This window comes from Carassius gibelio, chromosome A10 (genome assembly GCF_023724105.1).
Source record: "Carassius gibelio isolate Cgi1373 ecotype wild population from Czech Republic chromosome A10, carGib1.2-hapl.c, whole genome shotgun sequence".
NCBI classification, from domain to species: Eukaryota; Metazoa; Chordata; class Actinopteri; order Cypriniformes; family Cyprinidae; genus Carassius; species Carassius gibelio.
The window spans coordinates 17134570-17156018 of NC_068380.1; the positions used below are offsets into that span (position 1 = coordinate 17134570).

Sequence of the window (21449 nt, forward strand, 5' to 3'; positions counted from 1 at the left end):
TAATACATGAGCTTATGTATGAGAAGTCATGTGACGCTCTCTAAATGTTTCGTTACATATGGGACACTTCAGCCTCTCATCTGACAGCGCCCTTTTGTGGTGGGACCTCATGTGTTGCACCAGGTCTGATGTCATATGGAAAGAAAGGTTACATTTCGCACACCAGTTCTGGAGAGGTAGACCGAGAGAAGAGAGATGGGGGGGTCAGTAGCGACTGCAGACGAGCAGCATGTGGATGCTGCAGCCGGGAGGTCCTGGACCAAAGGTTTGCGCTGTGAAGAAGACCCAACTGTTTTGGAAGATCCATGTTTAGATAAGCAGAGCTGTGGAAGTTGAGTTGGAGAATGCTGGGGTGGACAGACGTCCAGTTAGGGATGAGGTCGCTGGAAAACTGGCTGACATCAGCGGGACATCAGGCATGGTGTGAGGAGGTTGCATGAACGTGCTCTTCTTGTTCTTGTCAACTTGAACATCTTTTGACACTCTGGTGGGTGCAGACTTTGGGTCTGCCCTGCAGGTGTCATGGCATTGTGGTTGCCTGCACGAAGAATCCTGGCCCTCACTGAAAGGCTTTTTGCTGGCAGATGACCAGGAACATCTATTCACCCCATTAACGTAAAACCTTTTCACAAATACCTTTTCATCCCCATGGGTGTCCAAAGAGGAAATGCGCTATATATGTTATCATTGATTTATTTGATTTACTGCACTGCTCTCTTTCCAAACAAGCACATTACATGTTTCATAACAGTGCTAAAATCATTGTTGGCATAACATGTCTGATTAAATCATCTAAAAAAACATATTTACATTTTTTAAAAACTATTTTCAAATGGTTAATTTTCAAATGTACTATTTATAGTTTCTGACCTCTGACCTTTGTGAAGTGTTTAAATATTTATACTAAATATATAAAAATATATATTATAAAAAATGTATCGTGATTAATTGCACTATTGTCTGTGATTAATCACATGTTATGAACAAAACTAATAATGCATTCAAAAGTAGTGTATTGTGCACTTTTTTTTCATTGAAAAGTATCCCTACTACTAAATAAACAAAGCTGTAATACCATTTGGTTCGCAAATAATTTATAATTTAAATAGTTCGCAAAATAATAATGTTCCTTTTACATAGTAGCAGTTAAATATTTATTGTAGCCTAAATCTCAACTTAATTATTAGAATTAACATTAATGTAATTAAATTATATATAACACAAGCTATTTGTCACTGCCAGGACATTAACGTTTTTATAGAAAATATTTTCTAGTTTTTTTTTTTATAGAAAAACAAGTTATGCTCAGAGTCCAGAGCCTTGATCAAAACATTATAACAGACATCTTCCTATAAGAGACCTGCACGATCGCGGGACACATCGCAGCAGAGTGCGGAGCGGGACAACACTTGATGTGCGGGTAGACTCGTGTATGTGCGGGATGCGGGAGAATAATTAGGGTGTGCTCACACTAGGACGTCTTAACCCCCAAATCTGGTTCGTTTGACTAGTGTGATCGCTCCGTTTAGCAGTCTCTGGCTCGGTTGGAAGAGGTGGGCCAGAGCAATTTTAACAGTATGACAGTATATAATCCAAGAAACAAACAAAAACAGACATGTATCAGTGGCTGCAGTGGCTTTGAGAAAGCATGGCATATTCACAGAAGAGGTGAAAAAGACCGAAACAACACTGTATGAGCTTGAAGAGTCAGATGGCAACAATAGGTTCATTTGGGTGGAAACCTGACTACAGGCGTTAAACAAATAAACACTACATAAACAGTTCAAACAAACAGGAACATAAAAAAGGGTGTTCACTGTCATAGTTGTGACAGATATAATGTTCTGCACCCTCAGTGCATGGCTGATGTGACAAGAGCTGGCAAAAGAGTCACTGCACCCACACTTCCCCAGGCAAGGATGAGTTGAATGTTTCCCTTCACACAAGACATACCTCATCCTTGTTCTGGGAAGCTGTGGGTGCAGTGTTTTTGATAGTGCGGAGCCTTTTCTTTGGAACGGACACTTCTTCTGGATCCACTTCTTTTGCTCCTGGTCCAGAGCTGCCCTGTAGTTTTATAGTCTATATATTTATCTGTATAGGCTACAGTATGTGTTCACAAAGTGGTCCTGGAACAACTTCCTTGGAAAGATGAAGTACGAGGGAATGCAAATGCCATGTGCATTTACTGCAAGGGCAATGGTGACCAATGTCCCCCTCTCCCCAGAGGTCACTGACACCGACCCGGTGTTCCCCTTGGTGGCGATTATTTTATCTGGCACTTGGACTGTCAAGGAATTATAAACTTCATAAACTTTCATGAACATTTGTAGGTGTTTATACCTAGATGTGTGTGTGTAGTTAGTGTTTGTATATAGTTAAATGTTTATTTACATCATTTTATTATCTCTATATCTTTATTTATTCTTATGTGTATTTATTATAGCTAGGTGTGTAGTGTTTTTATATAAATACATATTTATTCACCTCATAGTTTTATAGTCTATATATTTATCTGAATAAGCTACAGTATGTATGTATTATCAAGCTGTATAGTTTATATCTGTTATTAAATTGCATATAGCAATGAATTTGTCTTGTGTATTTTAAACCACTGAATCTAGCTTTTTAGTTTAATGGACTGTAAACTTTACCTGTTTCTTTCACGTTCCAAATATCCTTTGCTTCAAAAATGTAACAGACAATAACTGTCTGCGGGTTGTTATAAAAAGCAGTCACATTAGTTTTATTGAAGCTGGTGGAACAGGACATGCTGGTGGCTTGAGGTCGGTGAACAGACAATGCGTTGTTGCGTTCAAGGAGGAGGTGAGCCAATCTTTTCCCTCCATATTAATGGCATCCCATCCATCTGGATATTTGCAGCCATATCTGCTGGCCAATTATATATATAGTATTATTATTAGTATTATTATCACTGTATGCCTATTATTATTATAATTATTTTACCTGAATGGCTTTTGAAAATGTTTCAAAGGTTTCAAAGCCCAAAAGGATCTAACTGCAGGAATGTGGCCAGCAGCACCCTTTTGCTATTGTTGTCCCTGCTCTTTTGATGTCGCTCCAAGATCACCCGCTGTTGTGTGGATAAAGAGCGCATGCGCACTGAATTGTGTTCATGTGCAGCGAAACCGGACACGTTTGAAAAAAAAAAAAAAAAAAAAAAAAAAGCTTTACTGAATTAAATGAATCTGGATATGGATTTTTGAAGCAGAAGAAAAAGAGAATAACAGTTCCTGAAGACCGCAACAGGAGTGGCTTTTAAAGGCTGTTTATGTGATTCGTGCATGAGTAAATAGTTGCGCGCTCCGTCCACGCGCGTCACCTGCGTTTCCATCACTGGATTTGACGGGTTCCCATCCCATACCAACAACGTGCATCACTTGACAGGAATGAAAGGAGACAGCGATCATGCCAGTAAAGCGACTTGTGTCCTCCAACTTTTCTGCCTCTCTCTCCTGACTTCCTTTGGGAAAGGAGAAGAAGCGTCCTGCCATGGAGCCTTTGATTTATATTTTGTGTTGGATCGGTGAGTTTTCGTAAATATTATCAATGACATTAATAACTTAAGTGATCTCATTATTAGTTCTGGTATTTTTAGGTAGCCTACTGTTTTTTTCTACATAGCTCTCTGGGGCCCTTATATTGCCCTGTTTATCTTGTGAAGCACCAAATGTTCACCATCATTCTAGGTCAGGCAGTGTTTCTGACAACTGGATGGAGATCTATGGATTTGTGGAACAACTTACTAATCGTTTCGTAAGGTAAGAAACAACAAGTTAAAAGTTGCTTTTTTTATCACCAACTAGCAAATAACAAAAGCTACTGAAGGGGTTAAGAAGTTTCAGCACTTCCACACTCAAAGTCTTGTCTGGTACAAACCACATCTGTGAGTCTCAAGCTCTTGCACATGTGTGGAACTAAACATAAACTTAATTTCAGATTACTATGTTTAACTTCATTCTGTGTCTAATGTAAGTTTGGATTAGTGTGTGGTATGGTGACCTAGTTAATGCAATTTAGGGCACAATGGTCAACCTCAGATAGTGCCACAGTGGTCATTTACATCAATCACTGCAGTACTATAAAATTATATACCAGACTCTTTTAGAAAACATAATTTTTCGTACCCATCCAGAGAGTAAATTAGATTTTACAGTTCATAACTTATTATTTCTACTTCCTTTAGTCCGAAAATGAGAGTGTCCTTCATAGTCTTTTCCTCTAGTGCAGAAGTAGTCTTGCCTCTCACTGGAGACAGGTGAGATTTCATTCAGTCTATTTTGAGTATTTTTGGTATAAATCCTACTGTAACACAGATAAAAAGTATAAAGCTGGTGTGTTTGCCGGGGCGTTTAGGGCAGCTATTGATAGTGGTCTACAAAGTTTGAGCGAGATCAGACCTGCTGGTGATACCTACATGCACGAGGGGTTAAGAAAGGTAAGTGCATGATATATTATCTCCAAAATCATGTATTGCATATTTTTGTCTCCTATGTATTTCAGAGATCATAACAAATAAAAACATTTTAGGTATTAAAACAAATGACTACCCAGGGCGCCAGAGCATCCAGCATCATTATTGCACTGACTGATGGGAAGCTGGAGGTTTATCCACATGACCTTGCTGTGAAAGAGGTAAAGCACCATGCTACATACTGTATATGTAATATTAATACTGCATAACCAATGGAAGTATTTATTACATGGAAACTATTACGTTTGAATTGAGATAAAAAAACTGTACACTGAGGTACTTTATAACTTCCATCTTAATTCACAATACAGTTTTGACATTTTCTGGGTTTATTATTGTTAATATTATGCATATTAATTTTTAATAATGAATTCCCCGTTTGCTTTCTCAGGCTAACCAGGCGAGACAGTATGGTGCACGCATGTATTGTGTTGGTGTGAAGGACTTTGATGCAAACCAGGTACAGATTTTCATCTATTGGATAATACAACAGATGGAAAATCCCATAGACTTACATTGAATGTTATATCTAGAGACTACAATGTCATATAAACTTGGAAGTGGATTATTTTGACTTGGATCATTAAGCAATCGGCTAGAAACCATACAAAATATATACTAATAAACACTTGGAATACCTTAGGAACCACATAATATCCTAGCAACCACCTCAAAGACCATATCAACATGCTAAAGTTCACTTTGAGCCCCAGAGCAACACACCATCCTCGAATCATTAGTGCATTTCACACTGGCGAAAAATGTGAAAAATATATTTTCTAACATTGATTTGTCTGAATCTATTATAGTTTATTAGTGTATCACTGTCACAGGAATGTTGTTGTCCTGACGATATTGTTCTCTTCATGTGCATTAATAACAGCATTAGTGTAACAGAGGGATCCTTTATATTGATGTTGGTGGATGTGCTAAGTGCGTGTCTGGGCAGGACGATGAGAGTAATTGCATTCTGCAGAAAACATATCCGGCCCATTTTACATTAGCAAGAGATTGATTCTGGCTTGGGAAAAGGTAGCAAGAGAGCTTCAGAAATTGGCAGCTTCAGCGAAGTGAGATTCTGACATGAATATGCCAGTGTTCATGTTTTCATAGCTTGCAGATATTGCAGACAGCAAAGATCAAGTGTTTCCCGTTGTGGATGGATTCCAGGCCCTCAAAACCATCGTAAATTCGGTGAGGCTAAGCACTAACAAAGATTGCTTTTCTTGCATGCGGTTTGTATGCTAACCTTGTAATTGACTTGTATTTGTGTTTACAGATTTTAAAGAAATCCTGTGTGGAGATTTTTAACCTTGAGCCCTCCAGCATTTGCGTCAATGGTATGTCTTAAGGCTGCATTTACATTATATGGTTTTCCTCTCATGTGGCAAAGATCGGATATGACCCACAAACGTTTAAGCAGGAAAAAAGCACATGGATTCCGATTTTTATATGACTCAGATACGTGCAATTGCAACAAATCCCAATTGGTATTCAAAACTAGCCCAAAACTATCCGAATTGTGTTTTTTTCCACTGTTTTCCCAATTATCAGGGGTCCCCTCTATCGGAAATTGCAACAGTGTAAAAGTAACCCAATTGGCCCATTAAGGCCCTCCCCTTGAACACCAATGGCATTCGAGTATCATTTAAACCCTAACTAACCCTAACCCTAACCCTACTTGTAACACTAATTTCAGGTATCCTGAGAGGATAGGCAACGTAATTTATTTTATTCCATTTCCTAAATTCAACCAAAACAAAGCAAAATGTCTCTGAGCATTCAACCCCAATCACAATGTAGACGAAAACTGTCATTTTCTGGGTGTCATACTCTTATTACGTTCCATTTTTCATCTGCTCAAGCAGAACATTAATGTCATCTTGTGCTTAAGCAAGTTAGCAGTGGCTAAAACTAGCTAATGTTAACGTTATTCTAACTTACAAACCTAAATAGTGAACCGTTCTCGCGTCAAGTACCGTTCAGTGAAAGTCAAAAAGTGTATAGCATGAATGCAGTTATTGGATATGGGCCACTTTTAAAAGATGCGAGCTGGTTGTCCAAAAAATTGGATAGAGTCAACAAATCAGAATTGAGCATCAAGACCTACAATGTAAATGTGGCTAAAAGATCCACGTAAACGCGATGTAGTTGTTTTGAACATGACCATGACTAATTTCAGTGTAAACCCTGTGTTTTAGAAACATTCAACATTGTGTTGCGAGGAAGGGGATTCACGCAGGGAAGAAGCTCAGATGGTGTGGTCTGCACGTTATCTGTCAATCAACAGGATCCTTACAGTAAGCCATTCAATGCATTCCTTCTATTCTAAAACATATCCACAAAGATACGCCTCACAAAACAAGCCATATAATTCACCTCCCCATGTAGCAAATGAATAAGTGCTACAGTAAGCCAAAATGTTATTATTTTTTGTGAGCAAGAGAGATGCTAAATTCTGCGTGGCCTCGGAGGCTCTTGCTCTTTTTTTGAGCCGATGGGGAAGTTTCGTGCAGCCACATCCTTAAATAATGCCTCTGTGTTTGGCATTTTATGGCAGTCACATGCTTCTCTCTCTTCCTTCTAGATGAGAAGCCGAGTGCAGTGAAGGATAATTACGTGCTGTGTCCAGCTCCAGTGTTGACCGAGGTTGGACAGTAAGTGGCATTGGACCAACTTCAGTTGTTACAAGCAGACATGCAAAGGGAACGACTTCATCATCTTATCCTGATTATTTATATATATTATTTTTTTATCTCAGTTTCTGTTTATAGCTCAGCTAATAGACAACTGATAAGGAGCATGCTCAGTGCAGGGCTGAAACAAAGCAGCATGTCTGACGGCAGCACATTTTTGTTTGCGTGAAAGATACATGCAAAATGACTCACCGCTTGCTTTTCGTCTTTGCCAAGTTTGTTTTGAACTGATGAAAGGAGCTTTTTAAGAGACATTCATCTTGTTGTTTTCAAAAGAAGACTTTAGGACAGCGCTGTTGGCCTTATGAACCATCTTTGGCATTAAATAATATAATAACGTACTCTTCCTCTCTCAACAGCTCCCTCGATGTGCTCATTAGTCTGAATAATGGCCAGTCTTACATTTCAAGTCCAATCACAATATATGCCAACACATGTGTAAGTACACAATACATTTCTTAGTAAACCAACTTTAATAATACATAAGTTTACTAAGGAGGTCAGTAAATATCATAATAAACAGTCAGAATTAATCCAAATTAACTGGTTATTGCATGTCCTGTTGAAACATTGGATTGTAATACAGTGTCAGTGTTATTTTAGTGTTTATATATATTTTGTAATATTTAAGTAAACATTTGTTTTATTTTCATCAAGTTTTAATTATTTGATGAGCTTTTATTTTTATTAGATTTTGATATTATTTTTATTTCAGTCTAGTAATTTTAATATTTAAAGTTGTTTTAATTCCTAATTTCTGATTTCCGTTTACATTTTTTCCCATGTAGTATTTATTTTTAAATACATTTCAGATATATTTCAATAATATATATAATAATGTTTTGAAAATAAGGCTTTACTGTTCACCAAGGCTGCATTTATTTGATCCAAAATATAGCAAAAACTACTAGGCTTGGTATATTATTACAAATATTAAAACTGTTTTCTATTCAAATATATTTGAAAATGTTATTTATTTATTCCTGTGATCAAAGCTGAATTTTCAGCAGCATTACTCCAGTCTTCAGTGTCACATGATCCTTCAGGTATCATTATTATTAATGATTATTATGTCGAAAACAGTTGCGTAAAATTTTTTTTTCAGGATTCTTTGATTAATTTTACTGAAATAGAAAGCTTTTGCAAGATTTTAAATATCTTTACTGTCACTTTTGATCAATTCAATGCATCCTTGCTGAATAAAGGTGATTGTACACAACTTTTGTGTTTATAAATCCAACATATTTTTCCCATTTTCTTACAGTCTGATGGGATAGTGATAGTGATTGTCATCCTGTTGCTGCTGGTGTTGTTGTGTTTAATTGTGCTCTGGTGGTTCTGGCCGCTCTGCTGCATGGTGGTGAGTGCTACAGATACATATCTTATGTTATTTCCCACAAATGTGTATATTAATGAGGATTTTCTCCTCATATGTCAGGTAATCAGCGATCCACCCCCATCTCGCCCTCCGCCTCCATGCCCAATACCTGTAAGTACAGTACACTGGGGCTTGAAATAAATGTTAATTTGCAGAACTGCCCATTTCTTGAAATGCTTGATTCATATCTTACAGGAACCTGAGGAGGACCTTCTGCCGAAGAAGAAATGGCCTACAGTGGATGCGTCTTATTATGGTGCCAGAGGGCCTGGAGGCATCACACCCATGGAGGTGATGTAATAATCCAACGCCATCCAAAAGAATATAGCACAGACGTTTTATGGATATATGCTGAAGCTCACAGCATCCACAGGTTCGCTGGGGTGAAAGGGGCTCTACAGAGGAAGGGACGCGGTTAGCGAAAGCTAAAAATGCTGTGGTCAAAATGCCAGAGGAGGAGTTTGAAGAACCTGTAAAAAGACCCCCACCCAGATCACCACCAATATATCGAGCCCCAGTCCCAGACAAATGGTACACACCCATTAAAGTAAGTTTCCTGTCCACACGACTCGGATAATGTATGTATGTTTTAAAATGCTGTTGTGCTTCTCAGTGTTTTTCTGTAATGTGGATGTTTTTAGGGACGTTTTGATGCTGTGTTAGCATTGCTGCGGAGACAATACGACAGAGTTGCTGTCATGAGACCCACAGCAAATGACAAGGTACGGTGGCCTTGGTTTATGCTATCTCTGTTTTATTATAAAGAACAAGACCTGAGCTTTTTGTTTGTATCAATAATTTTGTTTTTCATGTTTTTTAGATTCATTCAGTAGGAATAAGTAAAGGAAACAGGAAATTGATGAGTTTTGAAGAAATGCATGAAACACTATATGCAGGAAACAACAGATTTGTGTCACATAAATAGCACTCCACCTACAAAGACATCACTTCACACTAGGGCTGCACGTTTTCAAGTTTTTCATTAACCGTTAACCGAGGCCCTTAGCGGTTAATAATCGGTTAACCATAGTGTGCGCCAGGGTTTCCGTTGTCCGGTAATTTCCAGACATTGGCCAAAAAAAGAAAAAAAAAGAAATGTCCGACAAAATTTAATCTCTCCGGTCAAATTGTCCTATTAAAACTACCTAATAATCCCGCCCACTAACACAATCTGTATTTGAGAATACGCCTAAAATGTATAAAGCAAATATACACCGACCTTTGGCTATGTTATAAATAAAGGAACAGGCTCTAGTAATGGTTATGTAACTTTCCGTGTTTAGGCGAAGGTAACAAGCAGGCTCCGCGGCCGCCTCGCTAAGGCTATGACTATGATATGTTTGACAGGTACAATATTTGAAAATCGATAATTATTTTTTTTAATTACATTTATATCTGAATTTATGTCAACCTATAGACTTTCAAATATCAAAATGTCATGAATTAATATGTATTTGTGTACAAAATGACATATAAACATATTTTCCTATTATATTTTGCCTGGAAACGCTTCCAACAAGGCGTCAGTTCTATTTCTAGCATGCACGCGTCGAGCCGCGCGTCTCACGCAGGCAGTCGGCAAGCTCTAACCTGTTAACATATGGGGTGTGGTTTATGCATTTGATTTGCAAACTAAGCAATCATCGTGTCAATCGTCGCGTACCTTGCCGTGACCAAAGACGTGTGATAAGAAGCGCGACACTTTCGTCGCCCCCCTTCTCGCGTGAGAAGCTACGTGACGTCAAGCGCCTTGTCATTTTTAATATCTTTTTTTTTTCCATTTGTGTGTGTGATTTTGTCAAATGTCTTAAGTGCTGTAGTTAAGTGTTTGTTTGTTTTTTTGTTCGGAGCAAAAAGAAAGAAAAACTTGCATGTTATAACAATTAGCTCCTCCAAATCCCCAAATATTTCATAATCTTCATAATGCTGACGAAAATATGAGTAAAATTTAATTTACACTGCAGTATATCTAATCAATGAACTTACAATGTTATTTAGAAGTGCACATGTAAAACAACAACCAGGAACAACCAATTCACAGCTTTCTTGTAAGCATCATATATAACTAATGGCACCAAGATAAGGACAGTATAAACCAAAAAAACAACATTTGTATAGGTTTAAGTGTTTTGTCCACCAGAAAACATAAATTGAAAAATGGCTTAATGCATTAATAGTTAAATCCAAAGGCCAAATTTGAAATTAACAATGGACCATGGGCCAGGAGTAAACACTTCAATCATGTAATGTTTTAATAATTTTGTAGTTTAGAAATTATAAAATTATAAAATATAAATTATAAAATTCATATAAACATTCTCCAAAGTCTCATTCATAAAACACAAACACATCAAATAGTTAACTCTATTGTCACAGTGTGAACTCAAATAACACACAATTATCCATAAGCAAGCATTCAGTAGCATCTCAGGAAATTATGAACAGGAGCACAGGTGACTGCTTTAAAAATGCATCCTAGCACTGGAGAGAGAGCTGAAAGAATCACACAGTGTAGTACAGTATAGTAACAGTACTTTATTACAATTACAGTGTTTTGATTTTATCTCACTAGTGTGCACTGAGCAGGGAGGTTGTCTGCACTGTAAATTATAATGAGTAAACCTTATTTAAAAAAAAGCATGCAAACCGATTGCCTTGAAAAAAACAAGTGAAATAAGAATAGTAATTTGTACTAACAAAGGTTTATTTATAAGTGTTGTAAACGTGTAACTCAGAATTACTATTTTCAACAACTAAATTAAGTACATTATACTATGTACGTATTTCAAACAACTAATTTAAATTTAGCTAAATCAAGAAACATTTCCTGCAACTTGGAATTTCTAAGTTGTATTTACTTGAACAGAAATCTAGTTGACCAATTGCCTTTAATGTTCTATTCTTCACACACATTACCCTAAATCAAATGTAGTGACAGTTCAAAGTTAAAGATGATATATTTTTTTCAATGTAGTTTTAACTCGTATTACAAAAATTTTGAAACAAAGCAAAAACAATCTGCTTTTAGTTATGTTAAACAATGGAGGTAGCAGTACAATGATTTTAAATACGGCAATGAGTTGGCCACACAAGTTGCCAATGTTTTTTTTTCTGTCCCAAGTCAAGCATCATATTGTAGGCGCTCTTCACAGTATCAGGGTAACCCACATGTAGCAGTGATGCAAACGTAGCACATGGTGGTCGGGAAGCAAATGTTGGAGGCAGACCCTGGAGACTATTCTTTGCAGTACTACCCTGAACAATGATGGCAGAAGACACTGGGTCAAGATTTGGAGAAGTACTTCATCGTCAGTGATAGTCAGCAAGCCAACAGATACTAGTGCCCAGACTGCATCAGCATCAGACACCTGTATAAAACCAAATAAAAACAATATTAGCATGGAAATGTGGATGATCAGTTTTCAGTGTTTTCTGTCTTGCCTACACTGCCATAACATTGGGTTAGTTCACCCAAAATTTATATTCACATCATCATTTACTCACCCATGACTTTTAGTTATTTTCAGAACACAAATAAAGACATTTTCAGTTAAATAAATTTCTGTCCTTTAACTGAATGTCTATTTACCCAAAATTTTAGACACGTGATCATATAGCAATTATGTCTCTTTCGAAGATTTGAGCCTCTTTTCCAATGTCAGGCCAAACCATTCTTAATTCTCAATGCTTAACCATTCCATTCTGTGCTAATATGGATATGGTTTAATTTTTCACTGTTGGGCTGTCAACAGAGCTCTTTTGAATGCAACATAAATGTGTCAGTCGTTGCCTTAGTAATGCAATAGTTAAGATATCGAACCTGATGTAAATAGCACCCACGTTACGAAAGATTAAATATTACTTTTGATTTTAATATTACCTAGTTTACTTAACTCAAATAGCATGTTGCCCAGCTGCAGAGAAACTGGTGGCTAGGCAAAAACAAACGACCAACCCTGAGCAGTGACTACCATCTAGGCTTTCTACAGCACGTTCAGTGTGTTCAGATAAGAGTTCTGGATCAAGAACAGTTCATCAGACCATGCCTAACAGAGTTCAAGTGGAAATATAACTGAAATTGCTCCTTACAATTCATTGAACAGTTTGGCCCAAAAAGTAGATTAATTGGCTCCATTCATATGGATTGATTTGATGGTTTCTTGGGTGTCAGAGATTTGGGATAAATATCTTCATTCGTGTCATGAAGATGCACAGTTTTTTATGGAATAGATTGACAGGAGGGAGATTAAATGGCACATTTTTCATTTTTGATTGAACTAGGTATGTAATCAACATTAATATTTATAAATGTATCTCAGTAATATACCAGCAAATACACAGGCATATTTTCTAAAATGGTGTCACTAACTATGGGAACTTACCAAGGCGGGTTAGTTGTAGAAGTATCCGGGGGGATCATGAATTAAAACAGGTAGGCATCAGATGGGTGTGTAGTTCTGTCAAATCTGCATTTTTAATTAGTTTAAAAAGAAAAACTAAGTTTAAGAAATGTAAAAATTACAATAGAAACATGTTTTTCAAAGTGTCAATAAAGAAGTCATTGAAGTCAATAAGCGCTGTTTATTTTAAATATTATTAATAAATATAATAAAACTATTAAACATTTAAGGTAGCATCATACATTTTATGGGTTCTAGGATGTGAAGTGTACTCTTAGATATGTGAAAAGAAACACAGTTACAAATACGGAAATACGGTTACAGGTATTCTTGAACTGCAATAAATTATTTGAAATTGCAAATAAAGCATAGCACATGATTGAGTCAAAAACTGCTCTACTGCTGTTGAAATATCTCACCTTTATTATACTGAGACCGGTGATCACAAGACCGCTGCTCAGAGAAGACAGCTGACACAAGCTTTTTTCCTAAATATGAAAAATAATTCTTCATATAAAATCAAGTTCCACTAATGTTGTGAATTGTAGAACAAGAACACATTCATTTCTTGATATTTGCATTTTTTACAATAGAAATAAATTTTCTATACATCTCTATTTGAGGCATCAGTAATAAAACCAATTCAAAAGCAGCATTTCTTCTGTTACAGTACTCGGTGTTTTTAAAACAGCAAATAAATAATTACTGCAAAACAACTAGCTCATTCAGTTTAAACCTTATGTCTGATCACGTAATGACTATGATTGCATTAAAATGATGAAAATACATTTGTAAACTGAAAAATGACTTTAACCTACAAAGTGGCCAAAGCCTCACAGTGTTATAAAATTATAGAGGAAATTTTGCAAAAGATTACTGTTAACAATTAATAAATGGCACATATTCTTGCATGTTCTTGAATTGTTCCTCAGAATTTACATGCTTTAATTTTTAACTAGTAAAACATTTTTCAATTTGAGAAATGAAATAAAAAAAAGTCTTTAAAAGTTTTTACATTTACCCAAATGTGCCACAAGTTGTGTATTTCTATAGTTTTTGTTCTAATAGCAGAATAGCAAAGATCGTTACCTGTTACGTTAGCTGACACTGGTGCTGACAAGGAGCTAATGTTAGTCAGTTCAAATTAGCAGCACACAGAAAGATACAACCACACACTATTTTTTTTTTTACTTACCTTATTATTATTGTGTAGAAGTAATCAATCATTCTTTGTCCAGAGGTGAAATGTAAACAGTCTTTTTACTTCTCAGTTTCAGCAAATTCGACGCAGCTTCAAAACTTTGCTTGCTGCGCATGCGCACCGTCCTTATTTCTTCTTCTGTTGTTTTGTTCCTGTTGCACATTAGCGCACTGCTGCCTCTCACTGGTGAATTAATGTAATCGGTTTTGTTGTAGCTACTTGAATATTTTAAGAAAGAATTACTCATTGCAGCATGTTGTTTTATTTGCCTTAAAATTAGCAAATTTTGTAACTTAATAAAACCTAGTAAGTATAACAACTAAGTAAAGATAACTTATTATATTTAAGGAAGCTAAACTATTGTAGTGTGTGTATTTGTACTGTAGGTTTTGTCATCTGAGGCCAAAGTTTGATATTGATAGATCATGTAAGGGTTTTTGACTGGAGAATTTGATTTTGACATAGAAGTTCGCACAAGTTTGTGGCCTAATTGTTAGAGACTTGGACTACTTACAAGAAGGTATCCGGTTCAAGTCTCGGTGCTGGCAGGAGTTGTAGGTGGGAGTGAGTGAATGAACAGCGCTCTCTTCCACCCTCAATACCCATGGACTGAACTCAATACCCTGGCACTGAACCCCCAGTTGCTCCCCAGCGCTGGATCTGTAGCTGCCCACTGCTCCGGGTGTGTGTTCACTTCTCACTGCTGTGTGTGTGCACTTGGATGGGTTAAATGCAGAGCACCAGCTCCAAGGATGGGTTACTTGGTAAATGTCAGGACTTTCACTTTCAAATAGGCCTTGTCCATATAATTTGGCTCTCTCTAGTGGACAAAATGTATATCACAGCTTTTAGTCTCAGGTTATGTCAGCACGTGATAATAAAATAAACTGCATTACATAGTTTTTTTTTTTTAGCGCTCATTATAAATCACTTTTCAAGCAATATCACCTAAAAATCCATTTTAAATCATGTAAGTCTAATCAGTGACTAACATGGAGTGTCCAAATGTATTCACAGTTACAGCTTAAATAAAATAATACAATAGTAATATAGGCTAATTTTAATCTGAGCACATATGAACTTACTGGTAATAGTTCATACAACACGTCTCTAAAGAAAAAACGATCACTATACATTAGACCTCATTTCTGAAAACGAAATAATTGTATGATCAGCAGATGATTATTATTTTACAGTTAAGGTTTTTTTTTATGTCTTAAAGCTGCTTATTACAACAGAAGTTTCTTGTAGTCTACTCTACATGTTCAAATTAATAGCCTATATATTGATAATTAATTAATACGTTTATATATGCCTATTTGAACATTTTTGAAACTGTTTTGACACATTTTCATTTTCAATTATTATATCTATTAAAATAAGTCGGTACTATATAGTAGCCTTCTTTTGTGTTGATGTCTACTGAAGCCTTATGATCACACATCACAGGGAGTCTGTCATAGCAAGTCAGTTCCGGACATATATGCAAAAAACTTCTATGTACAAACAATAAACGTCTTTTTTTTACGCTTTTTATGATTCATTTAGTGAGATAATTCGTTCAGTAACTGCACATGAATCAATTATATTTTCCTCTTCAATATTTTCAGCACGAAATAAATATTAATATTTTAATGAATGTTGAAAAAATCAGGGCTGAGTTTCCCAAAAGCCTAAAGAACATTTAAGGTAGCATCATACATTTGCCTAAGAAGTTCGTAAAAACGATCATACTGATCTTAATATCACAGTCTGTTTCCCAAAAGCATCGTAATTTAAGTAGCACTTGAAAATCATTGTAGATCTACGGGTGCTCTGGAGTAGCCTAATCGTTAAGCCCTAAGTGCATCGTAAGAAGACAGATTTATGCGGTCACATGCAGGACAGTCGGCAGTTTACACCTTTAACTTGATTCAAGCGAAATGTGATTATATTTACCTTTACATTTATTCATTTAGCAGACGCTTTCATCCAAAGCGACTTACAAACGAGGACAGTGGAAGCAATCAAAAACAACAAAAGAGCAATGATATATAAGTGCTATAATAAGTCTCAGTTAGGTTAACACAGTACACGTAGCATGGGATTTTAACTAATATAATAAATAAAAAGAAGTGTTAGAGGTAGTGTTAGAGGTCTTTATATCTTTATACATACATACAGATATAATTGCATAATACATGAAAAGATATAAGATGAAAGAGATGGATTTTAAGCCGATTCTTGAAGATGGCTAAGGACTCAGCTGCTCGGATTGAGTTGGGGAGTTCATCCCACCAGAAGGGAACATTTAATTTAAAAGTCCGTAAAAGTGACTTTGTGCTTCTTTGGGATGAACAATCAAGCAACGTTCACTTGCAGAACACAAGCTTCTAGAGGGCATATAAATCTGAAGTAACAAACTTAGGTAAATGGGTGCAGAGCCAGTGGTAGTTTTGTAAGCAAACATCAATGCCTTGAATTTCATGCCAGCAGCTATTGGTACCCAGTGCAAATTGATAAACAGCGGTGTGACGTGTGTTCTTTTCGGCTCATTAAAAATGATCATTATAAGGATTTGATTGTGCTTTATTGTACACATTATGACTCGTTTTCTTTATTTTTTTTTATACATTTATAAATGATTTAATTAAAAGAAATACACATCTAAAAAATTGAAATACACATCTAAATTAAATGACTGAAAATAATAATTAAAAGAAACGAATAAAATAAATAATGTGGGAAATGCTTCAAAGACTGGGTGGGGGGGTATGTCAACGACTTGCTGAAGTTCAGAAAACCAATAACGTCTCTCTCTCTCTATACTGTATATAAAGAACATTATATATATAATATAATATTGTACTGTAGATTTTAGAATTAATTAAAATTATTATATCCAAGTTGTCTGTCTGGAACGCAGCATTAGTTTAACATCAATAAGCAATCGTGTACTACTGTTACGAGCCATTCTAAAGTGAGATTTCAGCACTTGACAAACGGACAGCGACTCCTAAGTAGCACTTAAAGCACGGCTACTTGCGATTGCTTTACGTGCATAGTTGGGAAATTCACGTGAAACAATAACGAACGATCGTAAAATTACTCGTAGAAAACGCTCTTAAGCGCTAAGATCAATCGTTAACGGGAAACCCGGCCCAGAACAGTTTAATGCAAACGAATGTCTCATGAATCGATCAGAGTTAGTTAAAAAAAAAGTTAAAAGAAAGATGGATGCCATAGACTTTTTTTTTACTTCACAATATAACAGTTTTTGTTTTCGATTTGAATTATTTCGTTTTAAAATAATAATTTAAAACATAAAAAGCATTCTATAGATATATTTATCATGTTGGAGAAGCGTTCCTGCTATAAAGACCAAGAAGACAGAAATCGCATCCTGTTTGTTTTCCTTATTTTACAAAAGCATAAGGTTTTGTTGATATTGTGAGTGCACACATGTACAAGTAGACCTTTTGGAGTTCCGAATGATGCATACTCTTACCTTTATGAGCAAAAATGACGGCGCATTTTTAAATTTTGACTGTCATAAAAAAAAAAAAAATGCAAGCTGGCTCCTCCATATCCTGCAAAGCGCTCACTCTCCGCACAAATATGCGCCTAACAGTGCTCATTTACCTAAGTTAAATGTTTAAAGTAATACTGTGAAATGCATGAAGTGTAGGCCTATTATGTCTGTTTATTTTAGGTAAGTCTTGTTGGTTTGAGAAGGCTAAATTGATCAAACATGCTCAACTTACTGTCTGAACGAGCTGCAGCTTGCTCGTTCCTTTAAAAATCAAAAACTTGAATTTACCAAACCCAAAATTTTCCAAACATATTTCAAAATTAACTTAAAGAAACAAATAGAAATGACAACTTTTCTATTAAAAATCAAAAGTGAACTATTTTAATAGATGTGTAATAGGGAAGAGAGAGAGAAAAAAAGTCACTGTATCCAGTCGACTTGGGCAAAGAATTCACACAAGCTGTTGGACAAAGGCCGGGCCCATGAAGGGCTCTCTATTCGTTCCCTTGTTTTAATTAGAAGTTCTCCCCCAGCTATGTCCCAAAACTGCCAGGGCTCATATGCACCTGCATATCCTGGACCCAGACTATTCCACTGAGGAGACAGATGTGTACTTTAGGTGCTGTTATCATTACCTTAAAGCCTTCCTTAGGGCAAAATAGGACAAAGCCAAATTATTATTAATGTACTTATTCACACGTACGTCATCCATGCGTACGTTATCCAGACGCTTATCCACGCGTACGTTATCCAGACGCTTATGCACGCGTACGTTATCCAGACGCTTATGCACACGTACGTTATCCAGACGCTTATCCAGACGCTTATCAACGCGTACGTTATCCAGACGCAAAGTAAAAAAAATCCTTTCTTTGCTACGCCGCCGCCACGCCGCCGCGCAGTTTGAGCGCAGCTCCAACACGTGACCGTGACGTCTGACGTCTCATATCTTACGTCTGACGCCTGAATACTATGGGATTTTGGCCAGACGGCTGGCGAGCGTATACACGTTAGTTCTCCTCTCAGTTTGCTTAGTGAGTAGCAGAACTTGCACAAGATACACCTCATATTAACATGGGAGCCGAATTAAAAACAGACACGCCACGCAGCTGAGATGCTTTCGCTCATCGCCACGCATTCAGTGAGACCTGACCGGCCTAATGATGCCCGGGTGTTGGCTGTTGAGATTACAACAACGAGGTTGTACTTGAAGTATGTCTAAGCACTGTATTGCAATACTTGCATTTTGCCCCGTCACTCTCAATTTTAAAGTGCTCCAACGCTGTACTTTTTTTTGCCCGCTTCATATTAGAAAAATGACTTCTTCTTGTGGACATTACAAATGTCTGGGAGCGCTCTGGCGGTCTCTGGTGGTGCAAAAATGTATTACAACTAAATTCAATGCACGCCATTGACGTCACTTAACCGAGCAAAATGTTTCACTCGGTTACGCAATTTTTAACGGTTAATCGGTTAACCGGTTAACCATGGACACCCCTACTTCACACTTAGTTCTCTATTGCTTTTAATTAAATTTGGTGTATGTTACCTAGCTAATAGTGTAAGACTATTACAAGCATAAAAATACTTAACACACATTTTAAGAGAAATTCTAAATATTACAATTTTTTTTTGATATTTTGCATTCATACTTAGCATTTTTTATTATATTTATATTTTTATGGTAATTTCTTTCTCTCTTTTTTTACTGAGCTTGTCACAGTGCATTATCGGATTGCTCTTTTTTGCAATTTGTCAAAAGGAGTTACAATTTCTTAGACAGGTGTTTTCAGTTAAAAACCGCTGTCCACATTTTAAACATTTTCCTAATGTTTTTCGTAACCACCCTTTAATGTTGGAAAATGCTTAAATCATCTTACTGTTTATGAATAAAATGCAATAAAAACGCACGGAGATGATACTGAGAGATTATAAATAAATTGTAATATATATAATAAAGTTATAAATAATATAATTATAATAAAGATTTCATGGCATTCTTCTGGTACACAATAATGTTTGTCATGCGTTAGTGTTGCTTGATCAGCCTGCCTGACCTCCATCATTGCTGCTCCATCATCCCTCCACTAAATTGACCTCAATTACTCCAAATTATTGCACACGTCAGCATGACAAAATATTGTCAAAACAAGCTAGCGTTAAAAAAAAAATCCAGTGTGGATGAATTAGCATGAGTTTTGAGGTAATGTAATATTTGGACTGGTCAGTAAATAGTGGAAGAAAAATCTTTCACCAGTCTCAAAATGAGCGTATAAGTAACACGAGGAGAGACATTAGGGGATTTGATTGGTCATATTTCACAATCTATAAGAGATAATGGGGTAAAGAGATCATTGAGATGAGTGTAAGAATGGGTGATGAGATAGTCAGCCCTCCTTTATGGTTATGTAATGTAGAGTAACTTCCTGCTTTTTTGGGGGGTTTTGTCTTTCAGGGGCGCTGCATCAAATTCACCCGGGTTCAAAGTCATTAACAAATACAAAGTGTCCTTTACTTTGAAGTGAGTTTTCATCAATTTTAACATACTATTTGGAAACACTAGAAATGCTAATGCAGGATTCACAATATAAATGTCACTTTTCAGGTACGTTCAGACGAGGATTGGGGAATCCACAGCGGCATGAAAACAGTGTGCAACTGTACTTCTGAATTAAAACCTTTGAGTTTTAATTCATACATTTATAAATCTATCCTGCCTGATTTGTTTTTATGTACATTTCTATGAATATGGTTGAATCCACTACTTTTTAACCATTGATTTTTTTTTTTTTTTTTTTCTAGTTACAAATCAATACAGTGCCTTCTTGTGAGTGTATTTTGAATGGGTTTTTCAAGGAAAGTAAATGTAAATAATTCATTATTTCTTTCGTCGTTATAAGTGAAGATGTTAATTATACCATAAATTCATGGAGATTTGTATTTACCTTTTGTTTTTTATATTTATTTTTAACAATTTGATTCAGTCAATAGATTATATGTATGACATTTTTGCTAATGAAATAAATGGCAAATAAATCCATTAAAATAAATTATAGTAGGCCATTTGTTCACTTATAATTTTTTGTGGAAACTTTGTAGATACATTATTATTCAACAGTTAACAGTAATATATATATTTATATAGTTAATGTATATATTTTTTATTCTGAAAGGATGCATTATAATGATCAAAAGTGACAGTAAAGTATTTTTAAAATGCTACTAAAGTTTATTGTTGTATTTCAAAGTATTTTGAATTTCCCTGCATCAAAGAATACTGAAGGAAATATGTAATAATTTACGCAAAAGTATTAAGCATCAGAAACTTGATAACTCTATGAAAACTTTATATCAGTATTAAGAACAATTAAGTTAATGATTGAGCAGAAATCAGTATTTCTGAAAGATTTTTGAAAGATTTTTTTCAGGTAGACTATGTTACATAAATCTGTGACATTGTGACATTGTTTGGTAAAGAAGTAAATGGCATCTAAATCCATTAAGATAAATTATAGTAGTTCACTTGAGAGTGTATATGATTTATGATGTAATAAATGATGTAACATGTATTACCTTAAAAATATTTTATGAGCAGATATTATGAACAATAAATTACTGACATGATTACTCGTATGGTTTGATAGAATATGTGTGATTGTATGGACATTAACATCTAATAGTGAGAGATAATATTTTGACAGGGATTAGTCTGAAACAATTAACAGACTGTATAATGTCTGATGATTATACCATGTTAAAATATATATA

General features: G+C 35.8%; 1 protein-coding gene and 1 long non-coding RNA gene across 3 annotated transcripts; one reads left to right on the plus strand and one right to left on the minus strand.

Moving 5' to 3' along the window:
* The first annotated feature begins 3155 nt into the window (after window positions 1–3155).
* LOC128021411 (anthrax toxin receptor 2-like) lies at window positions 3156–21281 on the plus strand. Of its 2 annotated transcripts, XM_052608541.1 has the most exons (18): window positions 3157–3547; window positions 3711–3782; window positions 4208–4279; window positions 4378–4459; window positions 4552–4656; window positions 4887–4955; window positions 5609–5689; window positions 5775–5835; window positions 6697–6795; window positions 7083–7152; window positions 7551–7629; window positions 8456–8551; window positions 8630–8680; window positions 8765–8860; window positions 8943–9116; window positions 9211–9291; window positions 20137–20202; window positions 20287–21281. In XM_052608541.1, exons 1-17 carry the CDS (start codon window positions 3411–3413, stop codon window positions 20173–20175), a joined length of 1464 nt encoding a protein of 487 aa, XP_052464501.1. In that variant the 5' UTR covers window positions 3157–3410; the 3' UTR covers window positions 20176–20202; window positions 20287–21281. The 2 variants fall into 2 exon arrangements, with proteins under 2 accessions (XP_052464500.1, XP_052464501.1); XM_052608540.1 differs by lacking the exons at window positions 20137–20202; window positions 20287–21281 and adding an exon at window positions 9390–11237 and having other exon boundaries at window positions 3156–3547.
* Window positions 11085–16066, minus strand: LOC128021412 (uncharacterized). Its single transcript, XR_008185541.1, has 4 exons — window positions 14165–16066; window positions 13389–13457; window positions 12952–13035; window positions 11085–11937 (listed from the first exon to the last, which is right to left on the minus strand). It is a non-coding gene; the product is annotated as an uncharacterized LOC128021412 (long non-coding RNA).
* Window positions 21282–21449: the final 168 nt, after the last annotated feature.